The sequence below is a fragment of the Cebus imitator genome, unplaced genomic scaffold, assembly GCF_001604975.1.
Source record: "Cebus imitator isolate Cc_AM_T3 unplaced genomic scaffold, Cebus_imitator-1.0 Scaffold13, whole genome shotgun sequence".
NCBI classification, from domain to species: Eukaryota; Metazoa; Chordata; class Mammalia; order Primates; family Cebidae; genus Cebus; species Cebus imitator.
Window position 1 is genome coordinate 3,857,165 of NW_016107328.1, and position 18,735 is coordinate 3,875,899.

Here is an 18,735-nt window from a genome sequence, read left to right on the forward strand (position 1 = left end):
TATATATATGGCTAGTATCCTTTTTTCTTTTTCTCCTGTTGAGGATTCACCAGGGTAGAATAAAGTGCTTTTGTTTTCCATCGCTTACCCTAACCTGGAAGGAGAGGTGGAATTTCCTATAGCCTGAGCTTTCCCACCCTCCTTGGGTGGTCGATGTTGTTGATTTCCATGATTTTTAGACCCCAGAGGGTCCCTGAACTGGATCTCTGCAGAACAGGAGACAGAGACTTGGTCTCCGCTGAAAGAAGCAGTGCCTAACTCCAGAGAGATTTTCTCAAGCTTGGCCAGTTTGGCAAGAATTTTTCATCTTAGGATGACAAAGGTAGTTTAATTTTTTAATTGTAGTCCAAGTAGAAGAAACAATAAGATTCGACACAAAATATAATGAACATTTGGAGGGTTTTTTATCTACAAAATTACAGCAGAATCCAAAGATGTATAACATTTTCACCTCATTGGAGTCTTTCAAATGTCAGTCTTTTCTGATATGAAAGAAAAATGTAATTAAAATGTCCTCCAAAGCCTCCTAAAGTAAACTTAAGAAATGCCACCTAACCTATCTTAAGTCAGATTACCCCAAATATACCTTCCACATTTATAAAATTTATCTATCATTTTTGCCAATGTAAAATAAACATACAGACATACAGATATAGGGTTAGTTATATTTATAGATATAGTTTTGTACACATCCTTCATATAGTGGCTGAGTCTATAAATTATAGTCTGCTATATAAATTATAGTCTACTGTCATTTAACAAACTGCATTATCAAATTTATTGATGTATATTGATGTGTTTTAAATGCAATCTTATTGCTTGGTGCTGGAGCTGTTTTTAATTATGTTTGCTATTATGAATAGAACTGTTCTGAACAGACTTTTATGAGTTACTTCTGTTTCCAGTTGAGATATTTAGTTGGGAACTTTTTTTTTCCCCAGATAAAATTCTAGCAATAGAGGAAAAAAGAATTTAAAGGCCTATTTTATGTATTGATAGATTGGATGCTGAAAGGTATAACTCTTATCTCATAGATTTACCGATATATATTTTTAATATTAGCCATGTTTTTATTAATTTAATAGAAATAATGATTTTGTTTCCCCATTTCATTTATATAATTATTTTTGAAGACGTGAAGTTAATGAAAAATCTAGACTATATAAAAGCATTTATTTGTTCTTGTACATTTTGGATATTTATCTTTTGCACAATTAATATTTTTAACATAGTAGCATAATAGTTCAAAAGGTCACAGTGCTACTATACTTACGTCCCTTGTCAGTGCCCCCAGTCCTCTAAGTCCTACTGTATAGAGGTGGCTACTCTAAATTCCCCTTGCTTCTAAGTGTCCAAATAATGCACTCAATATTATGTTTATCTCCAACTATTGAACTTACATCATGCTTGTCTGCTATTTCTTGTTATTCCTATTTTAGATGTTATCTATTGACTTCTAACGTAGAAGGTGCAGATTTGGTCTCTCACACCATTGATTGCAAGGTTCTTAATTTCCTTCTACCCACCTGCCGTGTATTTTCATATGACATTAACAGGATATCATAATGAAATATGGGATATGGACCCATTTACAGGGACTTATCTTTTGAATTAATTCTTTTTGGAGGGGATATTACACTCGCTGCTCAACTCCCCCACATCTAATCTCTGGCTTTCTTATCCCACCTGCCTCCTCCTGCCTTCTTCCAAGCTGGTCTCTCCCTCTCCACCTGCGTCATCAATTCCAGGCAAGGCAGTCCTGGGCCATACTTCTGCTGGGTGGTGACAACTGCTTTTACTTATAGACTCAAGTACATGTTCCACAGAATTGTGGCTTGAGAATTTTAAGAGAAGATGATGATGCTAATTTAATAATAAATAGCTAACATTGGCAAAGAGACTCTTTAGCACAGGGGTCCCCAACCCCTGGGCAGAAGACCGATAGGGGTCTGTGGCCTCTTAGGAACTAGAGGCACAGCAGGAGGTGAGCTGTGGGCCGAGAGAGCGATAGTGCCTGAGCTCTGCCTCCTGTGTGCTGATTTAGATTCTCAGAGGTGAGGAACCCTATTGTGAACTGATCAGGGGAGGGACCTGGGTTGTGTGCTCTTATGAGAACTTAACTAATGCCTGATGATCTGAAGTGAAACAGTTTCATCCTGAAACCATCCCATCCACTATCCGTGGAAAAACTGTCTTCCATGAGGCCAGTCCCTGGTGCCAAAAAGGCTGGAGACTGCTGCTCTAACGTACCAGTTCAGAGAATCTTTGGACCTGGGTCCAAATCCCAACTCATCCCTTTAGAGCCATGTAAACTCTGGTAATTTCCTAGCTCATTTGCATTGCAGTTTCAAGTATATATTGCCAGATAGATCCCAGAAGCAGCTGATGCTGGAGGATCCACTTCCAAGATGGTTGCCTTAGTTGCCATCTGGCACTGCTTCTTGGTGTGTTTCTTTCCACAGAAGCAGATTTTGTTCTCCCTCACTGCTTTTATGATTCTCCAGGTGGCTCAGGGTCTCTGAGCACAGTGAAGTGAAGGTAGCCAGACACTTGATATGGCTTCGGACATGTCCTAGAGCAATTGTTCTTAGGGCAGTCCTTCCAGTGTGAGAGTTTCAGATGTCTAGGCAGCCCAAAAACCTCACTGGTGCTGTAGTCTCTTGGTCAGGCAAGTCACTAGGGCCAGCCCCAACGCAGAGCAAAGGAGAAGGACTTGATGCCATCTCTCCATGAGAAATGGCATGAGTGCACATGATAATGGGCATCTTGGAGCCAAGGGCCCACACTGAGTTATCTGACCTTAAAATAAAGATAATAATTGTGATATTTCTCTCATAGACATGATGTTAGGATTGAATAAGATACTGTGTATAAAGGGCATAATAAACACCAAATAAATATTAGCCATGTAGTTAATAAGCATATCATGTACCTGGAGCATACTTAGGACATTTGAGAAAACTATGCTAACTTATATCTTAGTTTTCTATCAGTTTCATGTATTTTCTCTATTTATACACTGTTAAATCTCAAATATAACCATGTTGCAAAATTTTAAGAAACAGAATGATGTTTAATCTTAATTCCACCATTGCTATTATCATTTTGGTATATTAATTTTTTTCTGTATTTTATATTGCTGTAATTTTAGTGTATGGGTGATATTATATCTTACTTTTTCCACTTTTATTATGTCATAAACTCTCCTCCTCCATGCTGTGATAGCTTTCATAACCATCATTTTGAATGTTCTTATAGCATTAAATATTGAATAGATGTATTAGAGTTTGCTTGACAATTTTTCTACATTGGGTCTCTTTCTACCTGTGCTTATTTATTTTATGCCATGTAATTATATTTACCAGAATTTAATGTCCAACTATAATAGTCACCTACACTCTGTCTTGTCAATTCCATTTTTTCCCTCCCTTGCTCAATTATCTTTAAAGTTGCTTTTCCTTTAGTTTTCACCTGAGCCAACTGAATTTCTTATTAAATATTTAATGTTATAAGAACATTTAAATAGAGAAAATACATGAATCATAATGGAAGAGCATGTAGAACTTTGAAGAAGTAAGTGAGAGCGAGGTAGACCTGGGGTTTAGCTGGGGATGGCCTTCTAGACATTGAAGGTTGCAAAATCTGCCATGTTAATCCCACAAACATGAAGCAGTCATAGGGAGAGAGAATCTTATATTGAACCAAGCCCACAAAGGCTGCTGTGTAAACCGGGTCAACTCTTCTTAGTTCACGGAAAGAAACTACAAGGTTTCTGCTCATGAGACAGCTGTACTTGCTTCTTTCCCTGTAGGTACATTTTCCACGAAGTCCTATGATAATTAGAGGGCTCACTGAGCTATTCTAATCATCATGTTTACTGATACTCTAGGTGGCAAGCTTTATGCTAAGCGCTTTACATGAGTCATCTTATTATCTTCACAACTTCGGACTCCAGTACTAATACCATTATAATTCTATAGATGAGGGGGCTGAAGCTTGTAACTTATCCAAGGTCACATTAGCAAAGATGAGGTAGAGGAAGCACTTGAACTCGTATCTGTCTAATTCCTAAGTGTGGACTCCTATCCACCAAGTTCGCATGGAATGTGAATGAGGGGATTAATTCAAATTCCAATTTGAATTTGATTCAGGTTTCTTTAGCATCTGGCTGGCTATCTCTGTAACGAAGGTAGATGGGTCAGATTTACTATAAAACCCTATTTCAGTGACTCACCCTTTTTCTATTATTCCTTTGAGCATCAAAGCATCTTGTTCTTTACCTTTGTTAATACCTTCAGTTCAGTTCTCAGTGGCCTTGGAGCCATTCTCTCTCTGCTAGGTGACTTTGCAAATATTGGTTCTGATGCACTGGTTTTATGACATGCCCTTCTTTTTGGAGAAACGTTCCACTATCACCCTCCAAGATGAAATGTGTCCTGCCGACCTGCTAAAACTCAGGAGGACAGCTTCCAGGGACCCTGCCTACTAGGAGTTTTGTTCGGAGGCAGCACCCACTGTAGTCGCAGCTTGTCCTTTTGCTTTTTTCATGCCGGATAGTGACCAGATCAAAACATTTACCAGCCTCGCAAATGTGAGCAGGGAAAATCATTTCCCCTGGCTGGAAGGACTCAGGGGGTAAAAATAAGGGGAGACAGAGATAGAAAAATCAGTTAAGATGAAGCCTTTGAGTTGATATTTCTGAAGAATCACTTCATGGTAAGCAATGCAATAAATCAGCAGACTAAAAATACTACAGCTGTTACTTCCATTATGTGCTATTACACACGGTTTATTACCACTGTGATTTTTCTTTATTTGCTTTGTTTTCTTTTTATTTTTCTCAATAGGATGTGAAGAACTGGCAAAACTTGACTTGACTGTAAATTTCATTGGAGAGCTGAGCAGCATTAAAACCTTGAAGCACAATATCCATCTGAAGGAACTGTTTCTCATGGGGAACCCATGTGCTTCCTTTGACCACTATAGGGAGTTCGTGGTAGCAACTCTTCCACAATTAAAGGTATGGTTATTTTAATGGCACAGAAATCACGGAGAAATGAACATGAGCAACTACAATAATTCCTGCTTTAGTTGTAACAACAGTGAAGGTGTTGCTTCGGATAATGGAATATTCCAGAGAGCCCAAAGTAATTATTTAAATGGCTAGACCTTTAATACTGTTTGAATAGTTGTAATAAATCCCTGAAAAATAAATTGCATACTTTTCACCTTTCTCATCCGAAACATACAGAACTTAATTTGACTTTTTCTCAGTGAGTTCAAATCATAGACGCAGAAGATTCATCGTTACTGATTAGAATTCATTATTACATACAGCAAGCCAGAAGTTTAGGGTTTTAGAGGTAGCTACAGCTTTATATTACATATTACATACCTTTATATTACATAGTCTTAAGCTACTGTGCTTTTGTAATTATTTTTATCATTGCTTTTTCTTAACATATTCTCTATAGCAGTGGCTCACAGTCTTTTTTTATTTTTATTTTTTTTGAGAAGGAGTTTTGCTCTTGTTCTCTTATTGCCCAGGCTGGAGTGCAATGGAAAGATTTCAACTCACTGCAACCTCCGCCTCCCGGGTTCAAGTGATTCTCCTGCCTCAGCTTCCCAAGTAGCTGGGATTACAGGCATGTGCCACCATACCAGGCTAATTTTGTATTTTTAGTAGAGATGAGGTTTCACCATGTTGGTCAGGCTGGTCTTGAACTCCTGACCTCAAGTTATCCACCCACCTCGGCCTCCCAAAGTGCTGGGATTATAGGCATGAGCCACCACGCCCCTCAGGTTCACAGTCCTTGCTGTGCCTCAGAACATGTGGAAGCCTTTTCAAAACACACACTGCTGTGCTCTTCCCCCAGGGTTTCTGGGTCACGTCTGACATGGGGCCTGAGATTTCACATTTCTAACAAAATCTGGTAATGCTGCTGCTGGTGCAGGGACCTCATTTGACAACCACTGCTGTGTATGTTACTCTTATACCATATCCCCCCAGTCAAATAATTTTAGAACTGAGGAAAAAAAATGTGATTTCTTGAGAAATCATACAACAGAGAATATTAGAACAGCAGTGTTAAGTTTCATATAATTCTAAGAGTTCCCAGCCTGCGTGTGGTTCTGTGTTTTTGCAAAGAGAATGCATGGAGACATCACCTTTACAACAGGCATTTTTTCAGTTCTCAAAGGACATTTGTTTCTTAGCCTTCTGTGTTCTCTGTAGTCAACAGATTGCTGACTGCTGGATTAATGGAACACATTTCTTCTAATGTAAAATTTCTCAATTTAAGAGAATGAGTGATTCTGGTAATTGAATATAAAATAAATGATAAATTGTCTCAAACGTAACCTAAACTGATCATTATTATGCAATGATTTCCTAGAAAATGAATTGGTGAGAACCTGACTATCATAGAACCAGATCTTGTAGTATAATGCTGTGAGCCATTGCCTTGGAAGGGATAAGGGCCCAGAAGTCCTCGTGGCCGCTGCAGTGGAGCCTGTGCCAGTATTGCAGTGAGCAGGCTAGAGGTGTGACAGCTGTCACGTGGCTGCTGCAGGCAGGGTCTGAGGTTGTGCCATGAGGTGCTTTATGCACAGTGTTTCTGATGCTTCCAAACCCATGCAGGGGACAGGTGTGTTCAGAGATGAGGAAGTCAGGGCTCAGGGAATTAATGCTGCTGGTTTAAGCTGACACATCTGGCAAGGGAAACAGGTGGGATTTGAACCTATGTGAGTCCAACCTTGATACCTCCACCATTCATACTATACCCGCACTCACTGCTTCTCTTTAGGTCAAATTACAGGCTTTGGATAAAGCCTTTCTTTTCAGAAGGACTTCTCCAAATCAACAGCCCCCTTTTGAAAATAGTATTAACATATTTACTAATATTTAAAAATAGGCTGATATACTTTAGAATCTTAATTACCATTTCATTGAAAGCTGAACTGCTTGAAAGGAATTGTGTTAATTAATGTATTATTTTCCCAGGGTTGATGTAACGAAGTACCACAGACTAGAGGCTTAAACAACAGAAATGTATCATCGTATAGTTCTGAAGCCCTCACGTTAAAGTTCAAGTTGTTGACAGGGTTGGTTCCTTCCAAGGGCTGTGAGGGAGAATCTGTTCCATACCTCCCTCCTAGCTTCTGGTGATTTGCCAGCCAGTCTTTGGCATTCTCGACCTTGTAGACACATCACCCTAAGGGTCTCTGCCTTCTTCTTTACAAGGCTCTCTTTATAAAGACACTGGTCATATTCGCTTGGGACCTGCCTGCTTCAGGATGATTTGGTCTCAAGGAATCACATCGATAATCATCCTATTTCCAAAAAGTCCATGATTCGAGCTACTAGGGGTTAGGACTTCAACATCTTTTTTTGTTGGGGGTCCCAATTCAACCCATAACAGCAGAGTAGTTATTTTAGATAGTCACATAGAAGAGGTGTGAGGAGAGTCAGGAGAGTCAGCCCTTTTCGAGGATTTTCTTCCCAGTCGCTGAGCCACCACAGGAGTAGGTAGGCCCTGCAGTATGGTGCGAAACAGATTTGTTAGCAGAGAAACCAGGGTCTGACAGCTGCTTCCACTGCCTGTGAATTGCATGCCTCATTTTACTCATGTATAGTGGGATCATCATTACTACTTTAAGCGAGTTCTATGAGGCCATCAGTACATCTTAGTGTCCCTTTCTCCACTCCAGCACTTCTACAGTTATTATCAATAAGTGTGAATACTCTACCTTTGTGCTGCATGAATCCTGAGTGAAGGAAGATGAAGAAATGCTCAGCTTAAAACTTAATCTCTGAGGCCAGGTGTGGTGGCTCTTGCCTTTAATCCCAGTACTTTGGGAGGCTGAGGCGGGCAGATCACCTGAGATCAGGAGATCGAGACCATCCTGACAAACATGGGGCAACCCAGTCTCTACTAAAAATGCAAAAATTAGCTAGGTGTGGTGCATACACCTGTAATCCCAGCTACTCAGAAGGCTGAAGCAGAATGGCTTGAATCCAGGAGGCAGAGCTTGCAGTGAGCTGAGATCACACTACTGAATTCTAGCCTGGCGACACAGCAAGACTCCGTCTCAAAAAAAAAAAAAAAAAAAAAAAACAAAAAACCAAAACCGTAATCTCTGTTTCTTAGGCCTTTTAACTCAGATGTGATTTTGGCTTGAAGGAAATGCAGGCCAATTTCAAAGACTAACAGAAATCACTAAAAGAGTTAGGTTCCTAGGATAGGTGCTGGTGTACAGTCCCGAAATTGTCATCAGTTACTAATATGAGATCTTTTGCCTCCTGTTAGTAAAGTGACAGAGGATTCAGTTGTCATAGCCTTTTAGGAATAGTAGTTCTAATTAAATCAATATTGACTTAAACCAATTATAAAGACAGAAATCAATCAATCAATGAATGTACTTCAATTACAAGGAAGAAAATATCATCTTGCTCCCCAACGTTCTCTTGAGAAGAAATCCCAGTTGAAAAAAATTATATTTATTCAGATTTTCTAACTTGTTATAATAATACAGTTGTATGTAGTGCATTTATGTTAATAATATATATTTATATATAAATTATACTATATAAAGTAATATAATGAAGTACCACAAATTGGATGACTTAGAAATTTATGAAAGTAATATATTTATATAGTATTATTCATATATAAATATATTTTAATTTGTTTATTCGTATATTTATATATAGTATATTTACTTATTATATGTACTTACAAAATAAGTACATTTCATTTATCTAAAATTTTCCAAATTGATTCAGTCCCAACCCTGTATTAAAGTAGATCAGATTAAGTATGTGGACCACAATTACTTAACACCTTAAATAATAGGTTTTGTTGTATTGAATTTTATCATTATGGTCTCATACATAATGGTATGAAGATACCTTTATTGAAGGATACTACAAGAAACACCCTTATGAAATCTGGGATTGTGTGGACATATTTCTACAGAAACGATGCTTGACATCTCTCAAGATCTCCATTATGAAACTCTGTGCTAGAAATGTGTTTTAGAGCTACGTTACAGGAAAGCTACAAACTGTATTTTTTCCTTAAAGACCATGAAAATTTTGTAACTAATTTTGTTTTTCTATTTCACTTTGGCTGCCAAGAAGCTTGGAACCAAATCTGCAGCCCATCTATAGCAACCATATGAGTTCTTATGACCAGAGCATATTTGGAATTATTTTTTCTAAATCTCCACATAATTGTGACTTATAATTTAGCTGATCCCAATAATTTTTTAATTTATATTTTACCAAATCTTTGTGTGTGGTTTTTTTCCTTTTATATGTTTCCTATTGCTGCTGCAACAAATTGAGGCAAACTTAGTGACTTAAAATTATGCAAATGTATTACCTTATGGTTCTAAAGATCGAAAGCCTGAAATGGTTTCACTGGGCTAAAATCAAGGTGTTGGCAAGGCTATTCTTTCTTCAGGCTCGAGGAGAGAACCCCTTACTTTGCCCCTTTCAGCTTCTAGAGGGCACCTGCATTTTTAGGCTTATGGCCTCTTCCTCCATCTCCAAAGCCATCTTCACATCTTTCCGTAACTCTGACACTCATGCCTTTCTCTTTTACTTACAAGGACCTCAGTAATCCTTATGAGAATCACCCTGACTATCCAAGATCCTTAACCTAATCATACCTGTACGCCCATTTTGCCACGTAAGGTAACATTCATGGAGATTAGAACATGGACATTCTTGGGGAACCATTATCCTCCAACCACACCTTCCTAAATACCTTGCCTCATTTCACAGAATAAGGTTGGGTAGATAAATAGGTGTCTTTAAACTGTTAGTTTTAACATTTTAGACTTTAGTTGATGGTTTTAATATTTTACTCTGGAAAATCATAATTGAAATGTCAGATGTAAACAATGCTATAACAGTAGCCTGTCTGTTTGTCTTGTTGTTAAAGGTGAAACATGGGCTCATTTGTATTAGAGTCCACTCATGTGTAATATTCAAGGCCATTTTTTTCTGTAGAGAGCTTCTGGGAAGTGTCATTGTTATACTCTGAGGCTATGATTTGACTTAAGCATTGAAATTTTTGACATAGTGAGCAATTATAAAATTAACATAAAATATTTTGAGAGCTTATATTATCAGTTTTGACAGAAGATCTAGTTATTATTATTACCAGTAAAGGTATTTTTTAAACTGTGTTAATTGTATAAATAAACATTGATTTAGACCAAAGTTCTGATATTTCCCATTAATTACATTGTTTTAATTTTCTATCACTGTGGTATGTTATTATTTCTAAGTTTAAAAAGTTCTAATCAAAATCAACCTGGGGCTGATTCACACTGCAACTTTTGAACAATTGTACTATATTTATTGTTCTTTATTTAAGTGGTTGGATGGTAAAGAAATAGAGCCTTCAGAAAGGATTAAGGCATTGCAGGACTATTCGGTAATTGAACCACAAATCAGAGAGCAGGAAAAAGATCACTGCCTTAAAAGAGCCAAACTCAAGGAAGAGGCTCAGAGGAAGCATCAAGAAGAGGATACAAATGAAGACAAGAGAAGTAACCCAGGCTCTGATGGACGTTGGTACACAGACATCAATTCTACTCTGTATGTAAATGATTAGTTTACTTTCTATTTAACTTTTGTTAAAAGCAGCAAACTGTGTTCTTTTTCCAAGTTGTTTGCAGTACATGTATATTCCAGATTAATTTGAAGAATAAAATATGATCTGAATTTTGGATGGAAGAATATGAGCATCTCGTTGCTTGTGACAATTCTGTAAGACTTTCTTCCCTTGGGGGAAGATTCCTTTTTAAACTAGCAATTTTAATTTGCATCTAAAATTATTCTCAGAGAAATCTCCATAAAATATATACAGAAAAGATGAATTAATAGGTGTACTTTGATTTACCAACTAGGAATATTTTAGAAAAGTTAAATACAAATCACATTATTATAAATTGAATAATTCTAATTGCATCATAAGACATTCTGGTTTCTGAATTGTATACTGAATACATTTTTAATGTGATTAATAACTCTTTAATTGGTTTTTAAAACAAATTACAATTTTCATGTTTGTTTAAGTGAATTGCAACTATGGTCAGTTGATATGATTCTACACAGTGAAAGTGTTAAGTATTTATATAACAGAATCCTTTAAAATTAAGGAAATAATAATTATAAAACATTTCAGGCATACATAAATATTTGAAAATAGTTATATAGGCAGCTTGTAGTTCTACCAACTAGATTTAATCAGTGACAATAGTTTGCATGTTTGCTTTGGATCTTTTAAAATAAGATATAAAATACCATTAAGAGAATAGAAGCTCCTTAAGTAGTTCCCCTTCATTCCATTCCTCTCTTCATCCCTGTGGCATCTGCTATCCTGAAGCTGGAGCATACCTGTATGTGATATATGCTAATCCCATCCATATTTTTAATCCCTTTATTTCACAAGTATGCCTCCTTAAACAAGAGTAGTTTGAGTATGTGTGCTTAGCATGAATAATATCTTTATATAGCTTCGCTTTTTATACAACATTATGTTTTTGAGATTTATGCATATGAACACATGTAAAACTAATTCATTTTAAATATAGAATAATATCCTGTTGGATGAATGAATTATAATTTATTCCAGAGGGCATATTCAAAATAGTTAATAGCCAGTGTTTCTCTTGCCCTGACTAATCAGAATGTGCAGCAGCTCTAACAACACGTGTGGTCCTCCTAGTGGTGCTGGCTGGTCAGCCTGGACACAGCCATCCCTCTTTGGATGGCTACGCACGTTGTTTTCCCTATTCTCATAAGAATAGAATCTCTTGGAAGTGGCATCACAGTCTGCCTTGGCCAGGGTTGTGTCTCCGGTGCCTGGCACAGCAGAAGATGCCCAATAAATATTTCTTGAATCCACATTGAACATTTGTTGAGATGTTCAAGTAATGTTGCCCATGTCTCCTTGTTCAGGTATGAAGGTTTCTCCAGGGCATTTAGCAATGGCATTGCTACGACAGTTTTGACGTCGTTTCAGCTTTATATGTATTGCCAAATTGTTTGCTAGAGTAGTTGTAATAACTTATATATCAGCAATATACAACAGTTTTCAATCTTTGCCAATACTAGATGATGTTTAAAAATATTGGCCAATCAAGTTTGCTATTAAGTATCCTCTATTTTTTAAAATTTAATTTGTATTTCTATAGTTACTAGTGAATTTGAATATTTTAAATATCTTCTTATATGTTTATTGGTTATTCAGATATCCTCTATTCAATTCCCCTACTTATTTTAAATAAGTTGTTAAGTCTTTTTTGTTATTGATGGTTCTTTTATATTCTGGATACAAATATAAAAAATATATTCGTTGGTGGTTATGTGCTTTGCAAGTGTCTTCTCCCAGTCTGTGACTTGTCTTTAATTATAAGAGCTTCTTATGTTTTATAAAATTTAAAAATGGTGGGAGGTGGGGAGCTGGGGAGAGATAGCAAGGGGAGAGATGCCAGATGTAGGTGATGGGGGGAAGGCAGCAAATCACACTGCCATGTGTGTACCTATGCAACAATCTTGCATGTTCTTCACATGTACCCCAAAACCTAAAATGCAATAAAATAAATAAATGGGAAAAAAAACTTATTTGTACATTTTCATCTTGTTTATGGAATTCTTTATCCCAGTGCCCTATCTGTTTGTATCTCTGTATCTGGAACTAACCTTTGTTGATATATAGGGTAGGGTACTAATTGTTTTTCATATGGGTAGCTAATTGTCTCTGTACCCTTTATTAAGGTGCTGTTCTTTTCCCTCTGATCTGAAGTCCCGCCCCTATTATATCCCTTCTAAACACATATTCCTGGGTTCATCTCTGAGTTCCCTAGTAGACTGTTCCATGGTAGCACTTCTACCTGGTTTTAATTTGTATAGATTTATAGCATATCATGATATTTGGTAGGAGATATTCTCATTTTTCAAAGTTATCTTGGCTATTTTTTAGTTCTTTACTTGTCTGTATAAGTTTTAGAATCCAATGCTAATCAAATTCCTTAAAAATCCCTAGTGGAATTGTAATTGAAATTGCATTTAATTTATATGTTAATTGGGGAAAAGTTGACATCTTCATGACATTGATTCTTTCCTTCCTAAACTTGGGAAGAGCTCTATTTATTTAGATCTTCTTCTGAGTCCTTCAGTAAGGTTTTAAATTTTCACTATAAAAGTCTTAAACCATCTTTCTTTGTATTAATTTCTCAGTATCTTGTAGAATGAGATTTTAAAAACAGATGTAATTGGTTTTTCTGACATTTAAAGAGACAAATTATTTCTGTATACTGATAATGTATTAATCTTACTGACCTTTATAAAAGATGCAATCCTGCATTTTCTAGGTAGAAAAACACATTGTTTATAAGCAGTAACTTGAACATTTCTTTCCAGTCCCTCTCCTTCTACTTTATTTTCTTCATGGTGCCTGCAAAGGCCTCTAGAATGAGGTGTAACAGTAGCATTAAGAATGCGTATCTGTATCTTGTTTCTGACTTAGAAAGAATGTTTGCAATTTCTCATTAAGTATAATATTTGCTATAAGTTTTGGATCATGTTAAGTAAGCTTCCTTCTATTCCTAGCTGATAAAGAGCTTTTATCATCACAAGCATTATATTGGATTTTTATTAAATGTTTTCCCTGAATCTATTGAGATAATAGTGTTTTTCTATTACTGTGTTGAATATCATTAATAGATTTTCTAAAATTAAACCATCCTTGAATTTCTAGGATAAACATTCTTTGCCTATGATTATTTACTAATGCATTGCTGCACTGATTTTGCCAATATTTATACTATTTGAACCTTTGTTCATAAGTGAGTTTATGCTATGATAACCTTTTCTCATTGTATTTTTTCCTGGTGTTTTGCATCAGAGTTATATAATGGGCACACAAAATATCTTGGGAATAATTCATTATCCTTGGTTGATGAAAGTTTACAAAAGTTAAAATGATCTGTTTCTTGTATCTTAGTGGAAGCTTACAGTGGGGTTTCTTGCAGGTGCCTTCTTGCCTCCCCCATAGGCCTCACTGATCGTTGGGCCTTTGCCACTCTTACCTTATTTAGCCTATTTGAATAGAAATGTAGACATTCTGGAGGAGAATCATTGAAATACTGAATTGTCTAATTAGTTGGGAAGGAGTAGGAGGCTATTCCCCTCTCAAGGCTGAAAGAAGAAACACTGCAGAGAATCAGAGGCTGCAAGAAAGGGAGATGAACATCTACCTCTTGACTAGGTAGAGCCTGCTTCCAACCTAGAAAATGGAAAACATAGAAAGTGGCCTGGAGCAGAGGAATCAGAAAAGAAGGTATTAATGGAAGCAGCTTACACTTTAAGCATTTCACATGGCAGGGATGTGTGAATATCTTACAGGCCAAGTAGACATGGTAGAAGATGCTGGGCTTGAGCTGTCTTGAAGAGATGCATATTGACCCCCCAACAGTGAACAGTACACTTGGAAGGCTCTTGTGCTGTCTCCAAGAATGACAAAGGTGCTCGCAGGAAGAGAAGGCCAGTATCTGGATATTGGTCCCAGCGAGGGTAGCAATGGCCAGGTTATAATAGGAGTGGTCATATAAGAGATGTTCATCTTCTTCTCCTTCATCATCCCAGGCCCCAAATTCTAAAGACAGGAAGCCTCTGAACGTAAGAGGCCCGGTGGTATGGGATTCAGGGGAAGGAGTGGAGGACAATGAGAAGTAGAAGGAGAGGGTGTCCCTCTTCCCATGCACACCCCAATCTGGAACAGGGCCAGGAGAGAGAATGGGTTGGAGAGGGAGGGAATGGCTCCGATTTGATATTTAGGTCTGAACTTTTATTCAAACTGTAGACCCTTTAGTACCTGAAAGTGAGTGTTTAGCTGAGATTATGCTGTTCTTGAAAGTGACAGTAGAGCTGTGGGATCTGCTCGTGGATGAGAAGAGAGTTCTGAGAGAGCAGATTTGAGGGCAGTGGTTGAAGAGAAAGTTTTTTTGATCCTACGCTAATGAGCTCACTCTGTTTCATAACCAGTTATACACATTTATATGCATTTTGCCTTGGAGACTTATGTTATTTAGCTCATATCTCTGATAGTTTTTCTTAAGCACTGTTATTTTTATGTTTTTTATAATTATTATTTTATATTGCAAAAGGCCAGATTGAACCAATTAGTTACTTTCCAGGAAAAATATAATTTAAATGATTAAATGACAATGGAACCAATTATTTCAGTTGCAATTATCTAGAATATTGTAGAATATTATAGATCCTCTTTATAATTATTCTTTCAATGCCATAAAGAACAATAGCTGCATAGCAAGCAATTTATTTATTTTCAGAAATTTGCGTTATTTTGCTTATTAAAATATTTAGTTGTATCTATAAATAATATAGCAGAATTTTTGTTCTACATTCCATTTATGTTATTTAAATTTCATGTTCTAGTATTTTGGTTCATCCCTTTGAAAAATATCTCTCACAATATTTTCAAAATAAAATATATTTGAAAATATTTTTTCAAAATGAATAAAGTATCTTTAGTTTGAAGATCAACAAGAAAGGAACCTTTCCTGTCACCTGATTCAATAACAAAACCCAACATGTATTGAGTACTTACTATTTGCTATAGTTGGTATTAAAGGATTTATGTAATTTGTTACATTAATGTTATCTAATGAAGTGTCAATTCTAGGGAGAGGTGAGGGGAGAGAGACTGTACCTAATGTTTATTGCCTGAATGATGTCATTCTCTTGCCACAAGAACAGAATCTCTGAAAGTGGAATCGTGGTCTGTCTTGGCCAGGGTTGTATCTCTGGTACCTGGCATCACAGAAGATGCTCAATAAATATTTCTTGGATCCATGTTGAACAAATGTTGAATATCTCATATAATACCTATTTGATGGCATACAGAGATATTGTTTAATTCTCTGAGAGTCCACAAAACATGAATAAAAGAGAAGAGAGAACTGTTGCCATATAAAGCCACATAATCAGAAGTTATCCATGAAAAATAAACTAGGCATAAGCTATACCATAAAAAGTATCATATGTCCCACAAGCGAATTTGGGAGATAAGAGAATCATTAAAAACCCTGGAAATAATGTGATCCAAATTGCCTGCTAGAAAAGTCCCGCTGGGAGTAGTGTGGAGAGTGTAATTGACAGGTACAAGATTAAAGATGGGGTGATTGCTTGTCTGATCATCAGAATCTCCTGCAAAATATTATAAAACAGATTCCTAGGCCCTGCTTCAGATCTAGCAAACTGACTTTCTGATGAGAGCCCAGGAATCTGTACTTGTTATAAAGCTCCCCAGGTGACTCTTAGCAGTCAGGTCTGTGAACCCTGGAATCTGATTACCACATTATTCCTGGTGATAGAGGATGAAAGCCTACCCCGATGCTATGGCAGTAATTTCCTCCAACCAGGCTTGGAGAGACTGTCTTTCAGAGTCACTTTGTCATTCAAAGGTAAAAAAGATAGGGCTGCGTACAGTGGCTCATGCCTGTAATGCCAGCACTTTGAGAGGCTGAGGCTAGCGGATCACAAGGTCAGGAGTTCAAGACCAGCCTAGCCAATATGGTGAAACCCTGTATCAACTAAAAATACAAAAATTAGATAGGTGTGGTGGTGCGTGCCTGTGGTCCCAGCTACTTGGGATGCTAAGGCAGAAGAATCGCTTGAACCCAGGAGGTGGAGTTTGCAGTGAGCCAAGATGGCACCACGGAACTCCAGCCTGGGTGACAGAGCGAGAGAAAAGTATATAGACTATTAAAGGGGCAGCATTAAGGATGAAGGTCATGAATCCCTTAGTGTTCTTAAGTGCTGTGTTTGTTTTTCCTAGTTCCTCTTTAGAGAGAAAAGACCACCTACAGCCAGCAGACATACAAGAACACAGCACAAAGAAATTAGACACAAGTGAAGATGATTTGGAATTCTGGAATAAGCCCTGTTTGTTTACTCCTGAATCAAGATTGGAAACTCTTAGACACATGGAAAAACAACGGAAAAATCAGGAAAAATTAAGGTATTTCATTCTTTCCTATGAGAGGGAAACAGTACTCAACTTATGGACTAGACTTTCATGATTGCCTATTATTTTTCCCATTATTTGTGTTAAACCTTTAACACTCATATATAGATATTGTTTTTTCCAAGTATAGCTTCTTATTGATTTGGATTGGCTAACACTCATTAATATCAAAGTACCTTCTTTAGAACATCATGAATTATGACATTTTAGGTAGAGGTTTGTTTGTTTGAATGTTTTTACCTTTTCACCACTTTAAATATACCTAATAATAGTATATTAGGGTACACTAATACATTAGTATTTCTAGCCTAGAGAAAGATCATTTTGTGGAATGAATGGGCTCCTTTTTGAGTCTGTTCTATTAATTTACAAAGTGAAGAATTGGAAATTAGTTTCATTAGACATTTTATTTTTCTAATACAACTTTTTTGGACACTTAACAGCATGATTTCACTCTTGAGTTGTTGACATATAATTTGATGATTTATTAGAAGTCAAGATTTTTATGCTATTATTTTCAGAGCAGCTTTTTCAAAAATAGGTTTTATATCATTCCATTTCATGTCATTGCTTAAGTCTAGTATGTAAAATATATCACTTATGGGAATACTTATTATTCATGAGCTTGAGAATGTAATAGATTAGCCCTGAAATATAGTAATCTGCATGGCAATGACTCAAGTGAAACAAAACACAATATCTCTCCCTGTGATTAACAACTAAAAGCAAGAAACTAGAAGTTAAAAAAAAAATTTGAAATCTCAGCTGCTTTTTTTTTTTTTTTTTTGAGACGGAGTTTCGCTCTTGTTACCCAGGCTGGAGTGCAATGGCGCGATCTCGGCTCACCGCAACCTCCGCCTCCTGGGTTCAGGCAATTCTCCTGCCTCAGCCTCCTGAGTAGCTGGGATTACAGGCACACGCCACCATGCCCAGCTAATTTTTTGTATTTTTAGTAGAGACGGGGTTTCACCATGTTGACCAGTATGGTCTCGATCTCTTGACCTCATGATCCACCCACCTCGGCCTCCCAAAGTGCTGGGATTACAGGCTTGAGCCACCGTGCCCGGCCCTCAGCTGCTTTTATACAATTTTTATTAGTTAGAAGTATAGAGAGGTAAAACAATAAAAAATTAAATTTTATCTAAAATACTTGTTTGTAAAACATTGTGATTTACACACTAAGGGACCACACAGTCCTTTGGGAAAAGCATTGAATAAGATTGTATATGCATGTCTTGACTCCATTATTACCCTCTGTATGATGCTGGCAAGTACCTAACTTCTCATCTGTTTCTTCATCTGCTAAACAGGGATTATCATACCTGTCTTACCTACCCCACTGTGCTGGTAAGAAAATCAGATGAGCCTATACATGTGAAAGTGCTTTGCTGACTCAAGAGCCCTTTAAAATGGAAGTTCTACATGTTTATAGAATGTGATATATTTCATACATATATACCCATACACACACACATATGTTATACTTATGTATCTGTGGTCATATATATATATATATATATACACACACACACATATATATATATATAAAATATATAATCTATTATATATTGAGCCTGAAATCAGGAGAAATTTTTTTACTCCCTGACATCTAAGAAAGTAAGGCTGAATTGAATAGAGATCTGAGTCACTCTGTTTTGGACATCTT

At 36.8% G+C, this 18,735-nt stretch overlaps 1 protein-coding gene across 5 annotated transcripts in view; it reads left to right on the forward strand.

Annotated features, from left to right (window-relative positions):
• The window catches only part of LRRC6 (leucine rich repeat containing 6), an 89,867-nt gene that overhangs the window by 22,865 nt on the left and 48,267 nt on the right, over positions 1–18,735 (forward strand). For all 5 annotated transcript variants that reach the window (XM_017500287.2, XM_037728479.1, XM_017500271.2 and 2 more), the window contains 3 exons: positions 4,848–5,020; positions 10,389–10,612; positions 16,881–17,063. In XM_017500287.2, coding sequence (XP_017355776.1) covers positions 4,848–5,020; positions 10,389–10,612; positions 16,881–17,063 — 580 coding nt within the window. The remainder of the gene's footprint in view (positions 1–4,847; positions 5,021–10,388; positions 10,613–16,880; positions 17,064–18,735) is intronic.